Source organism: Castor canadensis, chromosome 10 (genome assembly GCF_047511655.1).
Source record: "Castor canadensis chromosome 10, mCasCan1.hap1v2, whole genome shotgun sequence".
NCBI classification, from domain to species: Eukaryota; Metazoa; Chordata; class Mammalia; order Rodentia; family Castoridae; genus Castor; species Castor canadensis.
In genome coordinates this window covers 10,120,876-10,141,033 of record NC_133395.1, presented here as the reverse complement: position 1 = coordinate 10,141,033, position 20,158 = coordinate 10,120,876, and the positions used below count along the sequence as shown (strand labels likewise).

At 35.1% G+C, this 20,158-nt stretch overlaps 1 protein-coding gene across 2 annotated transcripts in view; it reads left to right on the top strand.

The window, feature by feature from the left end:
• Positions 1 to 20,158, top strand: part of Itgbl1 (integrin subunit beta like 1) — a 229,925-nt gene that overhangs the window by 101,586 nt on the left and 108,181 nt on the right. For both annotated transcript variants that reach the window (XM_074043030.1, XM_020175283.2), the window contains exons 3-5: positions 10,422 to 10,568; positions 16,727 to 16,849; positions 19,457 to 19,597. In XM_074043030.1, coding sequence (XP_073899131.1) covers positions 10,422 to 10,568; positions 16,727 to 16,849; positions 19,457 to 19,597 — 411 coding nt within the window. The remainder of the gene's footprint in view (positions 1 to 10,421; positions 10,569 to 16,726; positions 16,850 to 19,456; positions 19,598 to 20,158) is intronic.

Sequence of the window (20,158 nt, the reverse complement as noted above, 5' to 3'; positions counted from 1 at the left end):
GATAAATAGAATCTTAGAAACTAAAAAGGGCAAACCAGAATTGAGAATTCTGTCCTCCAATCCCATGGTCTTCTTCTCTTTCCCACCTCAAAACACTTGAGCTATAGCTACAGTACTCTTACTGCCATGGATTTTCAAGTAGAGACACAGACACCAGCTTCCTAGGGCTTGTGTGGATGAAATGGGACTGGGTAGGATAATTGTAATACTCACTTAAAGAGATATTCCCTGTGTCCCTTGAGAAGTACTGAGCTCAGATATATTTTTTATTTTTCCAGTTCCTCAAATGAGGCCAGAAGAATTAAAAGACTAACTATAACCTGCTAAAATGTACAAAGCTAGGTGTGAAAGAATCTGTACTAACACCTAGATGTTTCCCAAATCCTAAAACTAATGCTTATATGTTGGTATTTTATGTGCATGTTTTTGTGTATGTGTGTGTGCTTGTATTATGCTTGCATGAATTTGATACAATTATATGTTCAATTTTATGAAATTTACTAAGTTCAGTAAATATTAATATTTACTAATATTGTGTCTTGCTTCACTATAATATATATATTTACCTTTCAAATTCAGGTTACCAAAATTTCTATTTTAAGCCTCCAATTTTAGCAATAACTAACCCACACTCAAAATAAACATATCAGAGACTAAAGTATTTTGATGGCAAATAGAATTTTGACTCTTTTATGATTGTTTTTAGTAGTGAACATGATTAACAGTTACTCAATGTCTTGATGTCTACCTCTGCCTGTTTTATGATGGTGAGTGCTCCATTTGAAGAGATTATTTTTCTTTATCATGAGAAAAATAAAAGAACTGAGTCTGCAGTATAGGATTTTCCAGATAAATGGAATCTTGGAGTTATTCAGACTAACCTCTTAATTTTTCAGATTGACTACAATGAGATCTAATGAAATTAGGTGATTAGATTCCTATGTACTTGTATTTACTAGTTTTGGCATGATTTAGTCAAAAATGACAAAGTTTGAATGCTTTACTATTAGAGTGCTTTCACCAAGGATTTTGAGTACTATAACTGGGCACGTGAGTTCCAAAGAGAGCAGCAAGAACACCAGTGCTGTTGAGCTCCAAGTCCACAGCTCTTTCTCACAGCACCCTTCCCAGAGCAAAGGGCTCTTTCCAGTCTCAAGTCCATAGTTCACTAGAACTAAAGAGATGGTGTTGGCTGTAATGGGAAAAACAGAGCTTTTGAGCTCATAAGATAAGTGATCTAGAGCAAGTTACTTAAATAGTGATCCTTAGTCCTCTTATTTGCAAAATACAGTTACAAAATCTGTCTCATTGGCTCATTATGACAATTAAACAGACTAACCTGCATACTTACCATAGCCCCAGAAGCTAATAATTATTACTTTCTTGCTCTTCTTCCTTCTTTTCCGTTTTCCTAATCATGATCACATGGCTTGTCAATGTCCAGGCAGGACTAAAATTGAAATCATTTAATTTCTAAGCAATAGACTTTCCACATGGAATTCTTCCATTGTTCATATTGAAATGTTCTTAAAAGTGAAAAGCAGAAATATCTTAGAGGTCATCTTTTGTTAGCTTTAGAAGCAAATCAAGGACAGGTGCCTTTGTCCTGAAAATGGCCACGTTTCTATTTCAAACTGAAATAATTATAATACTAAATAATGAATCCTTTCACATTCTTAGAATTCTGGGTGTAGCATAGTTAATTCTTATTTTTTTTAATCACTAAAAAAGGCTGAAGAATCAATAGTGGCTGGAAAAGAGTAGGAGAAAGTTGAGTGTATCCATTATTAAGTAATCATGCTTGAATCACTGGAAGATAGCACTCAATATAAGTCTTGGGAATTTACACGTTTAAAAAAAGCAAATGGTTTTTAGCTGACAAGTTAAGTGCTCAGATTAAAACATCTGCTTCAGTTTACTGTGACGTTCTAGGAATAGAACACCTCATTTATTTGATAACAGAAGAGAATTACTTTTTAACATCCATTCTCATTATGATAAATTGTTTTCAGTAGAAATCATGGAAAGATTAATAAGTAGAATTATTTGCTCTGTTCTTTAGTTTCAAAGCAAATAACAATGTCAGTAGAGGAGTGCATTTTAATTTTTAAACATATTGCTAAACTTCATTTAAATATACATTAAGAAAAATTGTACTTAACCTCAAAATTACACACTCAGTGTGCTATTTAGAAATTTAAAATAAGCATTCTAAGTAATTATTAAGGGTGACAGAATAGTTGAACTAATTCAAGTAATTCTCATTTTTTAAATAATCTCTGGTCTATCATTGTTTATTTCACACATATTATACCAATATAGAGCTATGTACCATTGTAGGATTTGGGAATTCAAGCTCCAATTATTCTGTACCTTTCACAAACTTATTCCCAAAGTGAGTGTAAAATTCTGGTTTCCATTTAGGGATGCAAAGAGCTAGAAAGTATTGTTCCTTTCCTTACATCAGAGAAAAGTGGGCCAAACTGCAAATTCCTATGTGTTCTCTAATTCATCTGATATCAAAGGAAAAAGAACAGGCTCAAAATCTGGGAATAGGCAGGAAGAGAGCAAGAGATGAGAAATGAGCATTGGCGTCACTGAGCAGACATAACCAGGTCCTGAGAAGTAGGGTGACAGGCAATTGGTGGAGGCCAGGTTTGCCCTGGTGAATGTACCGGTAGCTCCTGGGTACTGCAGAATTTGAGATGGTTTATACTTTTCTCTCACATCCCCTGAGCTCTCATAGAAAAAGTAAAGAGAGCTTCTAATAGCAATCCATGGAGTGAAGCTGTCAGGAAGGAGAATAGCATCCCCTCTGGACAGTTATGAAGCTTCCCAGACACATGGTTTGCTTCCCTATAGAATAAACTCTTTGACTTTTGGATGAATGAGAGTAAGCTCTGTCCGTCTAGGGCACCCTTGAGTACCCATGGTACCTAGGGGGAAAGGATAGAAAAAACTTAAAAAATTCAACATTGATAAATAACAAAGAACTCCCACACTCACAATAGGCAGATCTGTCATATTCAATTTCCTAAACACAAGGACAAACAGAAAATCTTAGAGGGAGTCACAGAAGGAAAAGACACATTAAATTCTGAGGAATAAAAATAATTACTACAGGAGACTTCCTGTCAGAAACCATAGAAGAAAGAGGAAAATGGAATGACATCTTTAAAGGGCAGAATGGAAAAATGTTAACATTTTTTGATGATTATATTCAGCACAAGTATATTTCAACAATCAAAAAGAAGGATTTTTTATAAGGATATTAATCACAGCAGGCCTACTTTAAAGAACTGTAAAGGAAGTTCTTTAGACAAAAGGAATAAGACACTAGACATAAATCTGGGTCTACACAAACAGATGAGGAGCAATGAGACTGAAATAAATTAAGGAAAATTGACATTCATATTTACCTTATTTAGTTATGAAAGATAACTGTCTAATATAAGAATAAAAGCAAGATTTTATATGTTTATGATAAATGCTGAATGTTTATGCAAAAGTAAAATGTCATGAAGGTTGGGAGGGAAGAATTAACAATTTAATGTTTTAAGTTCTTAAAATCACATATGATGTAATATATTATTTGAAAGTGGACTCTGACTGATTAAAGATGTATAATACAATCTGGGAGTGCTGGTTTATGCCTATAATCCCAGTTCTTGGGAGGCTGAGGCAGGAGGATTTTGAGTTCAAAGCCAACCTGTAGTACATAGCAAGTTTGAGGGCTGCCTGGGCTCTGGACTATGAATCCTTTGTTGAAAACAAAACAAACAAACAAACAAAAAGACCTATAATATAAATCTAAGCAACCACCATAACCACTCTAAAAGGGAAAATAAAATAGAACCATAATTTACGCTCAACTAATAAAATATAAAGAAAGGTACAAAAGGTGAAAACAAAGAACAAACGAAGCTAGTTAAAACAGTGGTAGACATGTATCTAACAATATGAAAAATCATATAAAATATGATCTCTCTAAATACTCAGTTAAAAAACAAAGATTATCACATTGGATAAGACAGACACAGAAAAACAAGATTGGAGACACAGAAAAAAAAGATTCCATTAAAGTACCAGTCAAATGAAAGCTGGAAGACTTATGCTGATATTAGCCAAAGTAAACTTCAGGACAAGGAATAATATCAAGTACACAGAGGGACATTACATAATAAAGAAGTTTACAATTCAAGCTGTGTATGCACTTAGCGTAGCACTTCAAATATATTGGGAAACGTGACAGAACTGAAAGGAGAAAAAAGTCCACAAATGTAGTTGAATGCTTCCTTCTTAGTGATTGGCAGAACAAGTAGACAGAAAATTAATGAGGAAATAAACAAAACCTGACCAAAACTGTTATCAACTTGACCTAATTGGCATTTATAGAACACCTTCACAGAAGAGCAGAATACATGCTCTTTCAAAGTATACAAGACAAATTAAACACAATAGGTCACTCCTTACAATAAAATAAGTCTTTGCAAATCTGAAAGACTAGAAACCATAGTATTAAATCATAATGGAATTAAACTAAATACTATAGAAATGTTCTGACAAATCTCTAAATAATTGAAATTTAAACAATATACACTATGATGCATAGATCAAAGAGGAAATCTAAGTGAAAATAAAAATACATTATAAAATTTGTGGAAGGTAGGTGAAAGTATCACCTAGAGAAAAATTCACAGCATTAAAAAGTGTATAATTGAATAGAAGAAAGATTTAAAATTAATTTTACCTCAACCCTGGAAAAAAAAGACATAATTAAACTGAAAATATGGAGATGGCATGAATAATAAAGTCTAGAGAAGAAATTAATGGACTTCATGAAGAGAAAAGCAATAAAGAAAATCAATGAGATCAGAAGCTTGTTATTTGAAACTATCAATACGATTGATAGAATCCTACACAGATCAACCAAAAAAAAGAAAAGTACAGGAAGACAAAAATTGCCAAAATCAGCATGAAATAGCCTATATAATAACCAACACAGTAGATGTCAAAATGTTGATAGGCTTATATTATGAAAACTCTATGCCAATAATAAATGCAACAACTCAAATGGGTCAATTCCTTGAAAGACTCAGTCAAGAAAATACAGTATGAAAGAAATAGATAACCAGAATATCCCAATATTGCTAAAAGAAATTGAATCATAGTTAAGTATTTTAAAAAGACAATAATAGGCTGAAATGATTTCACTAGAAATTTTTTCTACCAAACTTTTAAGGAAAATATAATACTGATTCCATATAACCTGTTTCAAAAAACAGAAAATTGGGCATCATTCCAAATCATTTTGTTAGTCCAACATTTTCCTTATACTATAATTAGACAAATATATTACAATAAAGAAAAATTATATACCAATATGTCTTAAGGAGTATAGACACAGTAATTCTCAGTAAAAAAACAAACAAAACAAAAAAAACCCCAGCAGATGCAATTCAATCTGCAAGAAAACATGTAAAAATATAAATAAGTACTCTTGATACTTAACAACCATATGGGCTATAATAATAACTGGCTAAAATACTTTTTAAAAGAACAATGTGATTTTTTTAGTTTTGATCGTTGTACTGTGGCTATGTAACTGATTAACAGAAGAGGATGCTGAATGAAGGGTATATAAAAATTCTGCACTGTTCTTTTAAAAATTATTTTGGCTCTCAAGATTGCTTTTGGTTTCTAGAGAAATTTTGGAATCAGCATGTTGATATCTACAAAAAAGCTTTCAGACATTTTAACGGGATTGCATTAAATCTTTGGTCTAAATTAGAAAGAACAACCATCGTAACAATACCCAGATTATAAATCTGTTCACATAAGGTAGTCGATGTTTGTATGTTATACTAGTCTTATATTTTGCCTACAGCCCATTTAGTTGCTTTTTTTTGGGAGGGAGGAGTATTTTATGTATTTTATTACTAACATTGGTTAAAATCACTGTTGACAATAAAAGACAGATGACATTTGATAAGTTTTATTATTGTGTTAAAATATTTATGGGCCATGTGCTTCCCTATAGCCTGCACTTGGGGTACTTTATTCCTACTACCTAACCCTTGTTATGACAAAGGAAGTTTACATCTAGATGGTGGCATTGTGTGACAGGGAGATGTTTATTATTAGATAAGATTCCTATAGGATATCTCTACACCTGTATCCACATCATATCTATACCATCAGAAATAGGTTTATCAACATCTATATATCTACATCTACACCTTTTCTACACCTGTACCTTCATCTAAGCCTACTACTTACATCCACTTGCTTCTTTATCTTCATCTGGCTACTTTTCATTTTTTTGGGAGCAAAGGAGGGTCGGACTCGAGGTGTGAGCATTCTAGGGAAGTACTCTATCACTGAGCTACATCACTCAGTCCTAAGTTTTTCACCTTTTTTTTAGGTTTCATGAGACTTTGAAGTCACAGGTGTACAGCTATTTAATAAATACATTAACTTGGCATTTTATTTCTATACAAAATGTCAGAGTTTGAGGAGATAGTTAAGTGCTACATCTTTCATCCTTTTTTTTTCTTTCTTATATTTGGTGGGGAAAAGTGCAATTATTTTTCATTGGCATATGTAAATATATTCAATTCTTCAATGTTAATAAATCTTTCTTTTCATTTGGAAGCAGTTTATTTCAAGTATAAAAAGCATCAACTTTTCCTCCATCGTTCCCTGGGACTGGTCACTAGTGCCTGGAGAAGGTTAGCGCCTTTGCATTGTCCAGATGAAAGGGATCATGTGGTAATGGTAGAGCTGCTATGACATTTTATTCTTCATCAGTAGAGGGTGAAATCATAAGCTCACCTGGGAAAAAGCTGATGAGGACTCTGCAATCTTACCTGGAAAGGGGACTAAAATCTTGATTTTGCACTCCACTGTGACTTGTCTTCCTTTTCCCATGGCTGGAGGCAGTAACGGTAGCCTTTTACTTTTTCATCCCCACTGATTTGGTGGGGGAGTTTTTTTGCTTTTCTCTAACATTTTATCTTGTGTGTTTGTTTTCCCTTGATTCCTTGGGAACTTATTTAAAGGTCAACAGATTTATTTCCAAGCATGTTGGATTGTTCATTTTAAGACTACATTTCATAGTTGTGGAAATTGAGTTATCTGGAAAAGAAACAGCAGGAATGGTATTTACAGACAGTCACCTTTCTGGAGAATGCATTTTTGGCACAGTATTCATGTAATATGGTGCCAGCAAAGGCCACCCTTAGAGCTGGGCAATTGGAGCCGTGTTCTGGTTTAGGGGTCCTGCTTTGGTTCTCCAGTGATCTGTTATCATAGTGGGAGGGAGGTAAGATGTCTGAGAAACCAAGAGAGTATGGCCACCTGGACCTCTAGAAATGGCCTCTCTTTTTCTAGACTGAAGTGCTCAGGACTTAGAGCTTTCCATCACAAAGTTGCTAAACTCTTTCAGATCTGGCCTCACCTCAGGTCATGACAGTGTCCACATTTCTAAACTAAAGTAGTGATGAAGGAGTAACTATTATGGAAGGAGTAGGAGAGGGGAGGGACTGGAAGAGTTGTGAGGCAGTTTGTCTTAATATTCAAGAGAAGAGTGCCTCCATCTTTTATTTGAATTTGAGGTTGAATAAAGATGGGTAGAGATCTCTGTCTGTAACTGGTGCTGTATTTCCTATAAACATGTGTGAAGTCCTAACACCTGATACATATAAATGTGACCTTGTCTTGAAATAGGGTTTTGAAGATCGAATTGAAGTAGGATGAGCTCTAAATCCAATGGCTTGTGTACTTACCATGAGGTAAAGACAAAGACACAGAGAGCAGGGCACCCTGAGCAGAGACTGGGAGAAGGTGAGGAAGAGTATAGGGAGAGGGAGAGGAGAGGAGAGAGGAGGGAAGAGGAGGGGAGAAGAGGACAGGAGAGAAAAGAAAGCACTGGGGTTGCCTTGCCCCAAGCCTAGCAATGCTAAAGATTGCTGACACTCACCATTAGTTTGACAAAGGCATTGAACAGTTTCTCCCTCAGAGTCTCCAGACGGAACCAATATGATGATACTATGATTTCAGGTTTCTTACTTTCTTATCTATGCAAGGAGCAGATTTCTGTTTTCAGCCACAAAGTTTGTGGTAAGTATTATGGCAGTCTTGGGAAACTAATACATAAGGGATAAGTTATTTTGAAATGTGAGGTCCTTTTCTGAAGCCATAATGTGGACATTGTAATGGAAATTACCTTGCCACAAAGATATTAGTACAGGAAGCTAATTCCTTGAAGTCTGCCAAATCAGTGGGGAGTAAGCCCCCAAGAATATGGCTTCTGCTGATGCCTCACTGAATCCTTTTGGGATGAAAAAGTCTCTCTATCCTATACGCAATTCCTTTAATTTTCCCCCTATTAGCAATCCCATCTCCCTTAAAAATTTTGCCTTTGATCAACAAAAATATTGCCATTGCCACTATATCTACCTTAGGTTAGGGTATAAACCTGTGTCTTATTTAATGGGACATAGCAAATGAGTCAGCAAATCACTAATACCATAATTATTTATCTTCTAAATAATGTCTGTGTCCTTTGCTATTGTTATGGAGCTTTTTCATTGGGATTAACCGTTGGAAACAGCTGATACTCAACTGACAAGAGGGACAATATCATGTGGGTCAAGCGAACACATTAATGTTACTAAAAACGAGTCATACAGTTTCTAAGGTACTTAATTTACAGGAAGAGACATAGTTGCTTCAAGAATTTGACTTGTCTATTTATAAAATCTTTTATAAATAGACTGGATGGTTGACCAGTGTGATCTTTTGTGCTTGTAAATGATACCATGTGGGGTCAAAGACACCAGCAGGAAGAGGGAGGTGTTGGGAAGACAGGGTAGGAGGGTGAATACGGTGCAAAAAGTGTGTACACATGAAGTAAATGCAAAAATGGTACCTGCTGAAACTACTCCAGGAATCGGGGTTGTGAGAGAATGAAGGGGAATGGTAGAGGAGGTGAATTCATGTATGCTATATTTGATAAATTGTAAGAACCTGTGTAAATGCCACTGCATACCCCCACTCATCACAACAATAAAGGAAAAAAAAACCCAAAAATTAAATAAAATCAGTGATACAACCAATTTTGCAGAGTAATGTACAATGAACAAATTGAATTTCAATAGGGTTTTTGAAAAGGTTTTGTCTGTAAGATAGACTAACTAATTTGACAAATGGAACAGAAATAGAAACATTTACATGGTCTGGACCACATGAAGAGGACTTTTAAAGCTGCAGCAATTATAGATTCAAGCTCTGCTGACATTCCCAGCCAGGCAGCCTCTGAGCCATGTGTTCTGGCTGATCATCTGGATCTCATCCTGTGGATTTTGGCTTCTGCATCAAATGGCAGTTGGTGCTAGATCAATGATGCCATTCCATGTGGTCTATGAACTTCACACATTAAAACAAACTATAATTATCTTGAATGTATAAGAATACACTCCGTACAACCCCTTCAGACTCTGCTTAACTTTTAAGGCCCAATTAAAGGTCAAGAAGTCCAGAAAGTTTTCTGTATTAATCCTATAGGTCATAGACTATATTGCAGGTTGATGATAAGGCTTTGTGTATTAGCCTTGACTTTGAAGTTTGTCAGTTCTTTGGGGAGAACAGTCAAGTATCATACATGTTTTGTACTTGTCTCAGACTAATGTATAGTGAATGAAACATTAGTAGGCTTCATCAGGTAAAACTTAATAATGTTGATGATCATAACCATATAAACCACATCACCTAAAAGCAAAATGATGATTGAAAACATTAAAGATTAAGAAACATCTATGCAATTATATGGTTATGGCTTTTATCCTTTTGATTCTTGAACCAAATTTCCTCATTAAGAAACAAAATATACACCTACTCTTTATGCCAATCTTTTCCCATGGTGATATTTAATATAGCCATAAAATTTCACTACAGATTTAATTCAAATAAATATGAAGCCAGTTTAGTTTAGTTTTGTGGAGTTTCAAGTAAGATTCCTTATTCAGGGCTTGTGGTTGTAGATGTTATAAAGCACAGTTAAATAGAAACAATTTCCACTGCTATTTGTCTTAAATGCTGCAGTACCAGGTGGATTTTTACTTTGCAAGTGCTGAAATTTTTGACTACGTGGTTTATTAGGCTTCTAGTATATTATCCTGATGTCTCTATAAACTGATTTAAAGTTTGTACAATCATTTATTAAAGTTGATTATTGAAATGAAAATCTCATGTTACATTATACCTTGTAATAGCATTATCCCTCGGTCACTGTGAGATACATGTATTAGAGTTTATTTTACCTCAGTCTTGAGCCACCACTACTCTTAAGTGTTTTTGTCACAATAGAAATTTCCTTGGAAAAACAATTTGAGTCTCACTGGATGTTGTTGACTCCTCAGGTCATGGCACTTGTGACTGTGGCAAGTGCAAATGTGACATAGGATGGTTTGGGGATGCTTGCCAGTACCCGATGAACTGTGACCTGACCAAGAAAAAAAGCAACCAAATGTGCAAGAATTCTCAAGATATTATCTGCTCTAATGCAGGTAAGAATGTTATCTTATAGAAATTCTTAAGTGAAATAATAAAATCTTGGTTTTTTTTTAATGGAAATACTTAGGCATGGAGAAATGTTGAACCTCTGAGTGAGACTACTTTTGAGTATGTTTTTAGAAATGAAATTCAAATAAATGAATAGTGAAAAAATGTCATCTTGCTAAGACTGGCAAGTTTGATACTCTCTAGCTGTTTCAAATGCCTCCTTCTAGCAGGATATTCACTGTAAACAACACTGGACAACATGTTATGTAAATTGGGAATCATGATTTTGAATGCTGCATTAAATCTTTCAAAAGAATTTATATAACTGACTTAATTATTTTTTGTTACAGATCAAGGGTGCTTTGAATATACACCTTAGCATCAAACAGAACAAAAACTTTCTTAATTTGATGGAAATTTCAGATGTATAAGATATGAAGAATATAGTGACCGCAGGCTTTTTTGTTTGACCAAAATATTTTGTGTTTCATAGAAGTCATTTAAAACCATCTTTTAGAGAATTACAGAGAAGCTGTTAAAGATAATTAGCAAAACCATATAAAATAAAACTGCTCCAATTTATATTTCAATTGTATTTAGGCAATGTTACTATAAATAAGTAATCAGCCTTTGGACACTGGAGATTTAAAGTTGGCTTTCCCCAACCATGATGGAATGTGAAAATTCCAAAGGGAAAGTAATAAAACATCCTATCCCAGAGGCTCTGCTTCAATTTTTTTGAAACATGACCTGGACTCAGTTGGCTTTTAAGCTAGCTCTCAGAGTAATCCTAATGTAAATCCAGGGATGTGAGCCATTGCTCAGCATGGAAAGGTGAGAATTTGACAATGTGAGCAAATAGCTTCCCCCTTCTGCAAGCAGAACTAGGACTTTTCCACAGTCTGATTGCAATGAATCAGTTGGTGTAGATTAAGCTATCATGGTGTTTTGCTACCAGAAATCAGGGCCATTCCCAGAACAAAGTATGACACGATTTATCAGAGGCCAGAACAGATGGTCTGAAGAGTCAGGTCACTTTCTGTGTCATGATGCTCTCTCCTCACTTCTCTTCACACTGCAATCTTTTCTTTCCTCCTGGTAGATTTCTTTACCTTCAATTCATAGCTCCCACCACCACCAAGACACACACACAAACACATACAACACACACCCTATAGTCTCTTTCATATTGAAAGAGCTCATTCTTTTCAAATTTATTCAATAGTAAGACTTGGATTGTATTTTGGATTTAAATCCTTTGTTTTAATTAATTTACTTTTTTGCAAATAAAATTCAGGTATGAAACAAACTACTTTATAATAAAATAACGATTAATCAAGGAATCTGAACATGCTTTACTATTAAAGAATGTGATTCACCAAATTAACATATCTTAAAGGAGATAATATCAGAATCATCTTGATAGACAATAGATAAAGCATTTGATAAAATATAAAACACATTTTAAAGATATATGTACCTTCTGTCTTTTCTTAAACATTGATAGTTTTATGTTATCTGCCATCCATAATTCAGTTTTCAAATGGTTCAATAATATCCTTTATGACATTTTATCTGTCCTTATAGAATCTAATCTAGATACAGCTTCATTTAATCTGGATTATTTCCATAGTCTGTGGTCTTATATCATTGATAGTTTTGAAAATTATTATCCCTGGCTCATTTTTTAAAAATAAAAATGTTGCTCAATTTGTACTTGTGTGATATATTTACTGATTTTATTAATCCCATATTACATCTAAATTATTTTTAGAAGTGCTTCATACAGCAATACAAAACAAATTTATCAAAAAAACCGCAAGCTGTTTGCAATCTACTCCTCTGCACCTTCACGCCACCCTAATCATGCCCAAGATCAGGGAATATAGCCAAATACTCTATTCACAAATTGTTTGCATTCCTCTTATCTTCTCCCCTGTAGAGTGGTTATGGTACTCATTTGAAATACACGTGAATTTATTTGTTTCAGATTATCGTCTGTTTCAGGGTTTTTTCCCTTCCTTCCTATGTTCATTAATATTCTTATATATTTTGTAATGTATAGAACACAAACATGTTTTTAAAAGTCAAAACTGCAAAAAGCAAACTCTGGGAATCATCACTGTCTTATTAAGATAGAATCCATCTATGCTGTTACTCTCAGCTTTATAGACAATCAGCTTTGGTGTTTTCTGTTTCATCTGTGTATGAGCTTCCTTTTGTAATTATGTGTGTGTGTGTGTGTGTGTGTGTGTGTGATTTTTTTCTCCTTATGTACAAGTGATAGCACACTATGCTTTTAACAATTTTCCTTTGCCACCCAACATTTTCCCTTGGAATTCACTCCATATCAGCTCATGGAAATCTTTCTCATTCCTTTCTCAAAGGCATAGTAATGAATTCTATGTATATTACATCATTTATTCTATCAGTTTCTTAGACTGATCAGTCATTTAGAGTTTCCAGTATTTTGAAATTGCAAATAAAAATACATGGAATGATCTGGCCCATCATCCATATTTTCATATCTGTGGAGGTGTGTCTTCAAAGTAAATTATCAGGAGTAAGATTGCTGGAGGACCAAAACTCAATGTTATATCTTTTCTTTTTCACTTTGTTCTCAATGTCTAATCTTTTCATATTTACTTTGGCAATTTCATTCTCATTTGTCTTTCTTCTAATATCTATTTTCACCAGCCTAATTCATGACTACTCCTTTCAAATTGCATTATCCTATGGCTTCTGTCAATTACTCTTTCTCTTTTCATGATATAGTTCTTTGAAATCAGTCGAAACTGAAGGGAAAGAGGTGGCAAAATGGCATAGGGCTCCATGAGATGGAGCTAGAAACCAAAGAGTTCCAGAAGCTAACTATTAAGGGACCCAGTAAAGTCACAATGTACAGAGTGAGGTGAGGCTCCAGTGCCTTGGCCTGGGGTGTAGATTTTTGTTCCAGTCTGATAAGTCATCCTAGAAAGAGCCAGTTATAATAAGCAGTATGAGAAAACAGAACTAAAATAATCTAGTGTAAGGCAGAAAACCAATTGTAGAAAGTGAATTGACTGGCAACCAAGAAAAAGAAGCAGTATGACACAGCATGAACACAGGAGTCTGTCACATTTGCCTGGGTTTCCATATGCCATATTTTAGAGGCTCAGTTGTGAATTCTGCTGTATGGTGAGACAGGAAGTCTTTGAGCGTTGTAAACTTCCCACACCAGACAGGAATGGCTCACATGTGTGGATGAGAACGAGCTCGGCAGTGGGAGATGTCACTGAAGAGTTGTAGAATTTGGAGACAGAGGTTGTTTCAACCCATCTTTCCAGAAAAACAACTTCTTCAACTTTTTTGTACATAGCCCTAACCAAGTTACTCTCTACTTTCAAACCATATCAAGTTCCTTAACCAATATTCTTGATCTCTGCTACCTGCATGCAACCTACACTTTATCCAAACTCAAGCTAGACTTTTATTATTTCATTGTTTTTTTCTAAATCTAGCCATTTTCCTCAACATTAAAAACCTTTTCTCATGCCCACTGGATTGAATTCTATACCATTTATCAGGTACCAATTCAAGAACTTGTGCCTTTCCTCCTTCCCAGAGCCACACTGAGGGTTATAATTTCTATCTAGCCTTTGCCACAAATCTATTGCAGATATCTTTGTGTGTGCATCTTCTGGTTATATACATATACATGTATGCATATACATATATTTAAATGCAGTATATATGGTTTTAGAATAAATAGTTATGTATCAATACATATACTTGCATTAGCTATATTTTTTCTTATTAATCTATGATTTACTTAATTATCTTCATCTTTTTATCTGCTACAGCACTTTGTTAATAACATCATAGGTCACTAAAAAGTTGAATGACTAAATATGTGCGTGGTTGAGAGATAGAATGAGAAGATGTGAAAATAAAAAAGAAGGGTGATAATTAGAGAAAAAGTAGATGAAGCAACACCATAGCATTAGATATCAAATAACTATTATGAATTAAAATAGTTTCAGAAAAAAGAGAAGAAAACGAAGTCTCATAAAAATCAAATTCATATGAGTATTCTCCAGGTAGAAAATAACAACTGCAGAATTCATAAAATCACCATTTATAGTTACCTATGATTGAAACACTTCCGCATATTACAAGTGATCTGGGTGACAGAATCATGCAGAAAGCATGACAATGAGGACATTATCAGGGTCCACAAATTAAGATAAATCTCAAGAAAAATATTTGAAATATTATTAATATACTTAATATTTCAATAGAAGAAGGTGAAGAACTCAAATTTGTCTGAAAGCCTCCTTACACAAGATGCAGCAGTGTGTTTAGAGTGACGACTGAGTTATATACTTACCTCTTGGTTCCCACAGGCACCTAATGAACTAGAGATTATTTGCAAATAGGAACCTGAGAATTAGAGGTGAAAGTAATGAAAATCTCAAAAACTCATAGATGGTGAGGATTAAAATCTTGACTGTAAGTCTACCTTAATACAAAGCCTATTGCTTTTTTCAGAGTACCACACACAAAATTGCCAGTACTCTGACACTGAAGCCAAGTATCATCTTTGTTTCCTCTCCATCCCTTATCCCTCACACCCAACTGGCCACCAAATGCTGTCTATTCTTTCTCCTGAAATATTCCTTAATATGTTTGTCCTTTCTATACTCACTGTCACTCCCCATCCAGCCTCTATGGTCTTTCCTGCAGACAAATGTAGCCACCTCTTCTCTCATTTACTTATATCCACCTTCACCTCATTTCAGCTCATTCTCCACAAGAGAACCAGGGAACTTTGATGTACAGATGGTCACATGATCCCTTGCTGAGAACATTCTCATTCTTGGATTGAAGCTGGAAGTCTTTAACATGACCTATGAGACCTCCATAAACTGCCATTTTAGTTGCCTTATTCATTTCATGACACATTTTGCATTATTTTACATACTCTAAACCTCTTTGATTTGTTCCCCTTTTATATCTTCTTCTACCACTGGGCATTTTCTGTTTTCTTTTGCTGGAACCAAGCCTCTATACCATCTAATTTCTCTTCTCAAATTTTTTTCAGCTTGGCTCTCAGTTTTCAGCTATTTCTTCAGGGACTCTTGGTTTGACCTCCAGATCTCAACCAACTCTACTTGCTATGTGCTTCTGCAACACTTTGCACTTCTCTGTTTATTTTAACACATTAATTTCTTCTCACATAAATCTCTGAGAGAAGGATTATGGTTGCCTTGGTTGTCTATTAGGTTTCTAGAGTCTAGGGTAGTATCTGGTGGCTGATAGTTATACTTTTTGCCTGGTAATTGCCATATCAATTAAAAATTGAATATATATATTATATATATAATATATATGCATGTGTGTGTAAAAAATATATATATTAAAGAGTAGTTATCCTATCTCCTCAATATCATTAGAGTGCAATATTGACTGTCAGTGAAATTACTCTTGGGGAATATAGCCAAATCTTCAGACTTGGATGTGCATGTGGCTTGTGGTAGACCAGATGACTCTAGTGTCTCTGTATCCCTCCAAGCTGCCTTCAGATTCTGTTGAAGTTCCAGGAACCCATGCCTAAGAAAACCCACTGTGGTCCTAATCATCATCAGAGCAAGGGTATCAGTTAATTCTGAGGATATTAAAATAATAGGGACATATAAGTTTTTCATTAGCATTTGCTAATGAATTATTTCCAAAAATATGTCTTATATAAATAGAATGTTCAAACATTGTGCAAAACAATGAATAAATACTGGCATGAAAGATAAGCGAGGTTACTACACTCTCAGAGCTTAGAATTTTCTGCTCTGGTTCACTTCAGACACAGGTGTAATCAGAAGATATTTATTGATGCATTACTTGGAGGGACATGTACACAGTAGCTCTGTACTTGGAGAGGGCACACTTACATTCATTAAACTATTAGAGGTCAACAATAATAGCTGTGAGATATAAAATATAATCACTGCGGCATGATAATCTCAAAAAGGAGTAGCTTATTCTCCACCTAATCACACCCACTGAAGTGCATAATTAGAATATTAAATTGATTTGAATTGTCTATCCTCTTAAAAGAAACAGGATAAAATGTCGTTAATTATAATTTATATGCATGTATTGATTTTTCTCTATTTCAATGGTTTAGGTACATGTCACTGTGGCAGGTGTAAGTGTGATAATTCAGATGGAAATGGACTCATTTATGGTAAATTTTGTGAATGTGATGATAGAGAATGTATAGATGATGAAACAGAAGAAATATGTGGAGGTATGTATATCAATCATGGAAATTAACAAAAGTAACCATTTTTTTGCCTATTTCATTTTATTTTTATCTTTATGTAAATTTCTGCATTGATTTACTATGTCAATTTGAGCCTATGTTTATGAGGAAAGCACTTCACAAAAGTAAGGTTAGTCTAAGGCACTCTGAGCAGACAAGTACTTTTTAAATGCAAAACTGGATTGTCCCTGGAGGAGAGGTACAGAATTATGGCAACAGGCCAGTTACACAGCTCTGAAGTTGTCCTACTGGGAAGTCATCAGTTTTGCTCACCTTAGTCACTATTTTACTGTCTTTTTTCTCCTCCTTTCTTAATGGTATGTTTTAATTTCATTCTTTTTCTAAATCAGACACCTTTAGATAGTCTTATGTCCTATGGGGGACACTGAAGTCAATAGGATTATTAGCTTAGAACTTAATTCCCTATACTTATATGACATTTTCCACAGCGGTATATACCACCATTACTCAATCCATTTTTCTGTTGTACCAATTCTTGCATGTTTCCTAGTACTGAGTGCTACAGTAAGTCCTTTGCATTGATTGTGTTAAATCTCGCAGCATTGCTGCAGGGTAAGAATTACCCTAGAACTTTATTCACACAGACAGATGTGGAAACTGTGAGTTGGGTAACTTAGACAGTTTCATTCCATCCATTATAATAGAATTGAAACTTGTGTCTATCTGACACTAAGGACTATGTTCCTGAACCCACACATTTCAGAATTGTATCAGTGCCCAGGAGTCTGGAGTTCCTCACCATCCATAATTTCCTTTTCTACTCCTAAGCCTTGGCCCATAATTTCCATTTTCAGCCTCTACTGGCACAGCAAAATACAAGTAGGGAGCAGTGAGAATAGTTTCAGATAGGTCAATTATTCTTTGCTATTATAGAACTTACATTTTGCTCCTCTCTACCAGGAACCTAATCCATGTTATTCTGGTCCAAATGTAGAAAGAGTGGTTTCAGAAAAGTATTTTCCCTGGATCAAGGACAGACATGGCCAGAAGAAACCAAATGATCCTGAGAAAGCATCAACAGCATATGACAAGCTGCCCCTTTGATGACATTGTTGCTTTCCCAGTCTTGCTGTAGAGTTGCAGGGATATTCTTTCATTAGATTTGCTTGATCCTTGCTCTCTTGTCTCCTAGCTGTATATCCTACCAGGATAAAACACACATGCCAACATACATACATACACACGCACACCCACAAATCTTCTCAGTTAGTGAGCAAATTAATGTAAGAATTCATTGCAGAAATGGTCATTGTCTATGAAGTTAGGGAGTGGTACTCCAATTGCAGTTCATTTAGACAGAAAACATGCCATGATGTGCACGAGTCTCTCTCTCTCTATTTCTCTATAGCAGTCTTTGTCTAAATCTCTCTCTCTGTCTCTTGATGGAAGTCTCATCAAGACATGAATGACCTAGGAGACCAGAATATTTTATTATACTTTCCTCTTCTTATGTGAGCTCCACAGACCGTACTAATGCTTTTGACATTGGCCAAAGGTGCCATAATGTTAGAATGAAACACATGCTATAAAGCAATTGAAAAATAGCCTCACAGTAATTTTACCATAGGCTGTTTGTAATTATGGCTGAAGCAGTAGAGAGTTGGAAGAACAAATATTTTAGCTATCAACTCATAAAATAAACTCTGATAAAACAGAAAAACTAGTCTACAAACTAAAACATGAAGAAGGACATTAGTTCATACTTGGATGGTGTAACTATTAACAAGAGTGGACACAAGAAGTGAATTTTTGGGTAAATGTCATCTTTTGGGAATTTGTACAGGGCTGGTTAGACTTGAGTGGAGGATGTAGTGATACGATAGTTTATTATAGACGGATGGGTGGGACACGCAAATGAGCAAATAACAGTTTGTGGAGAGGTAGGAGCTGAAAGTGTAGCATCTGGGCCCCAAATGATGGGCACCCTTACCTATCATTTATACTCCCTTGACACTACAGTAAGAATTTGATGATAAGACCAAGAGTCCACTGTTTTTTATTGCTATAAATCAGGACTAAACATTGACTTAGCTGAGAACCTCTGTTCCACGTGGTGGAACACAACAGCTTGTGGGACACAGTTGAATGAAAAGATGGATTATTTCCTCCGGTTTAAAAATGGTCTAGTTATTAATACTGTTTATTTAAGTAAATGCGAACTGTTGCTTTCACAGTAGTCAGTTCCAAATAAGTGATTTGAGTAACTAATTTAAGAAACATCCTTAGAATAAATGCTTATACACATCTGAGTTTGATGCATATATTTGAGAGAGCAAAGTAATAGACTTTCACAGTCATTCATGTCATTTCTTTAAAAATGCTTTCATTTGAATCAGCTTCCTGTGTAGGGCAAGCTAATCAACACATTGGCTTGCTTTCCTTGTATAATTATGCAGGTGCAAACACAACTCTAATGTTTTTGGAGAAAACTGTATAATTTGATTATTTTAAGAAATGGACAGAGACCTCTTGTTATTTTCAAAGGTGAAAGTGATCATGAAGAGGTAGAAAGTTAACGCTGCTTTGAAAGGTTGCTTTTTTCCTCACCGTATAAAATTCTTTTGGGTAAAGGCCATGGGAAGTGTTACTGTGGAAACTGTTACTGCGAGGCTGGTTGGCATGGAGATAAATGTGAATTCCAGTGCGACATCACGCCCTGGGACAGCAAGCGGCGATGCACCTCTCCAGACGGCCGGATCTGCAGCAACAGAGGTGTGTCACTCATGCACACTTCCACACAATGGGGAGACCAACAAAGCTCCTAATTGTTCACGCTCTTCCTCTCTGTATTTCCTCTAGTGTGGGAGGGAGTCATCTTTTATAACCATTTACTTTGATGTAAATCAGTGTTTACCATACCAACAAGCTTCCCTTTCTTGTTCATTACTGAGTAGAAAACAGAAAGATAGGACAGTTGCTGTCGTTCTTTAAGCTTTGCTGAGCAAATAGTTAACATAGGGACAGGAATTTCTTTGGCAGCCATCCAGAAATGGCACAGTACAGTTAAAAGGCAATTCTTGTAGATACTTCTGCTAAATGTCTCTTGACTAACAGAACCATCAACATATGAGCATCTAATTATCCAGAGAGCATTCAGAAAACCCTCATGTCTTAATTATGAGTAATGGAAGTCTTGGCTGAAATATAGAATTGATATAGGTGCATTTAACTTCTATATGTAAAGTTTGGAACTGAATGCATCAGATATAGAAACTATGAGCAAATAGGCACATGGAATTTAGACTGACCTTAAGCAGGATTTTACGTTGAATT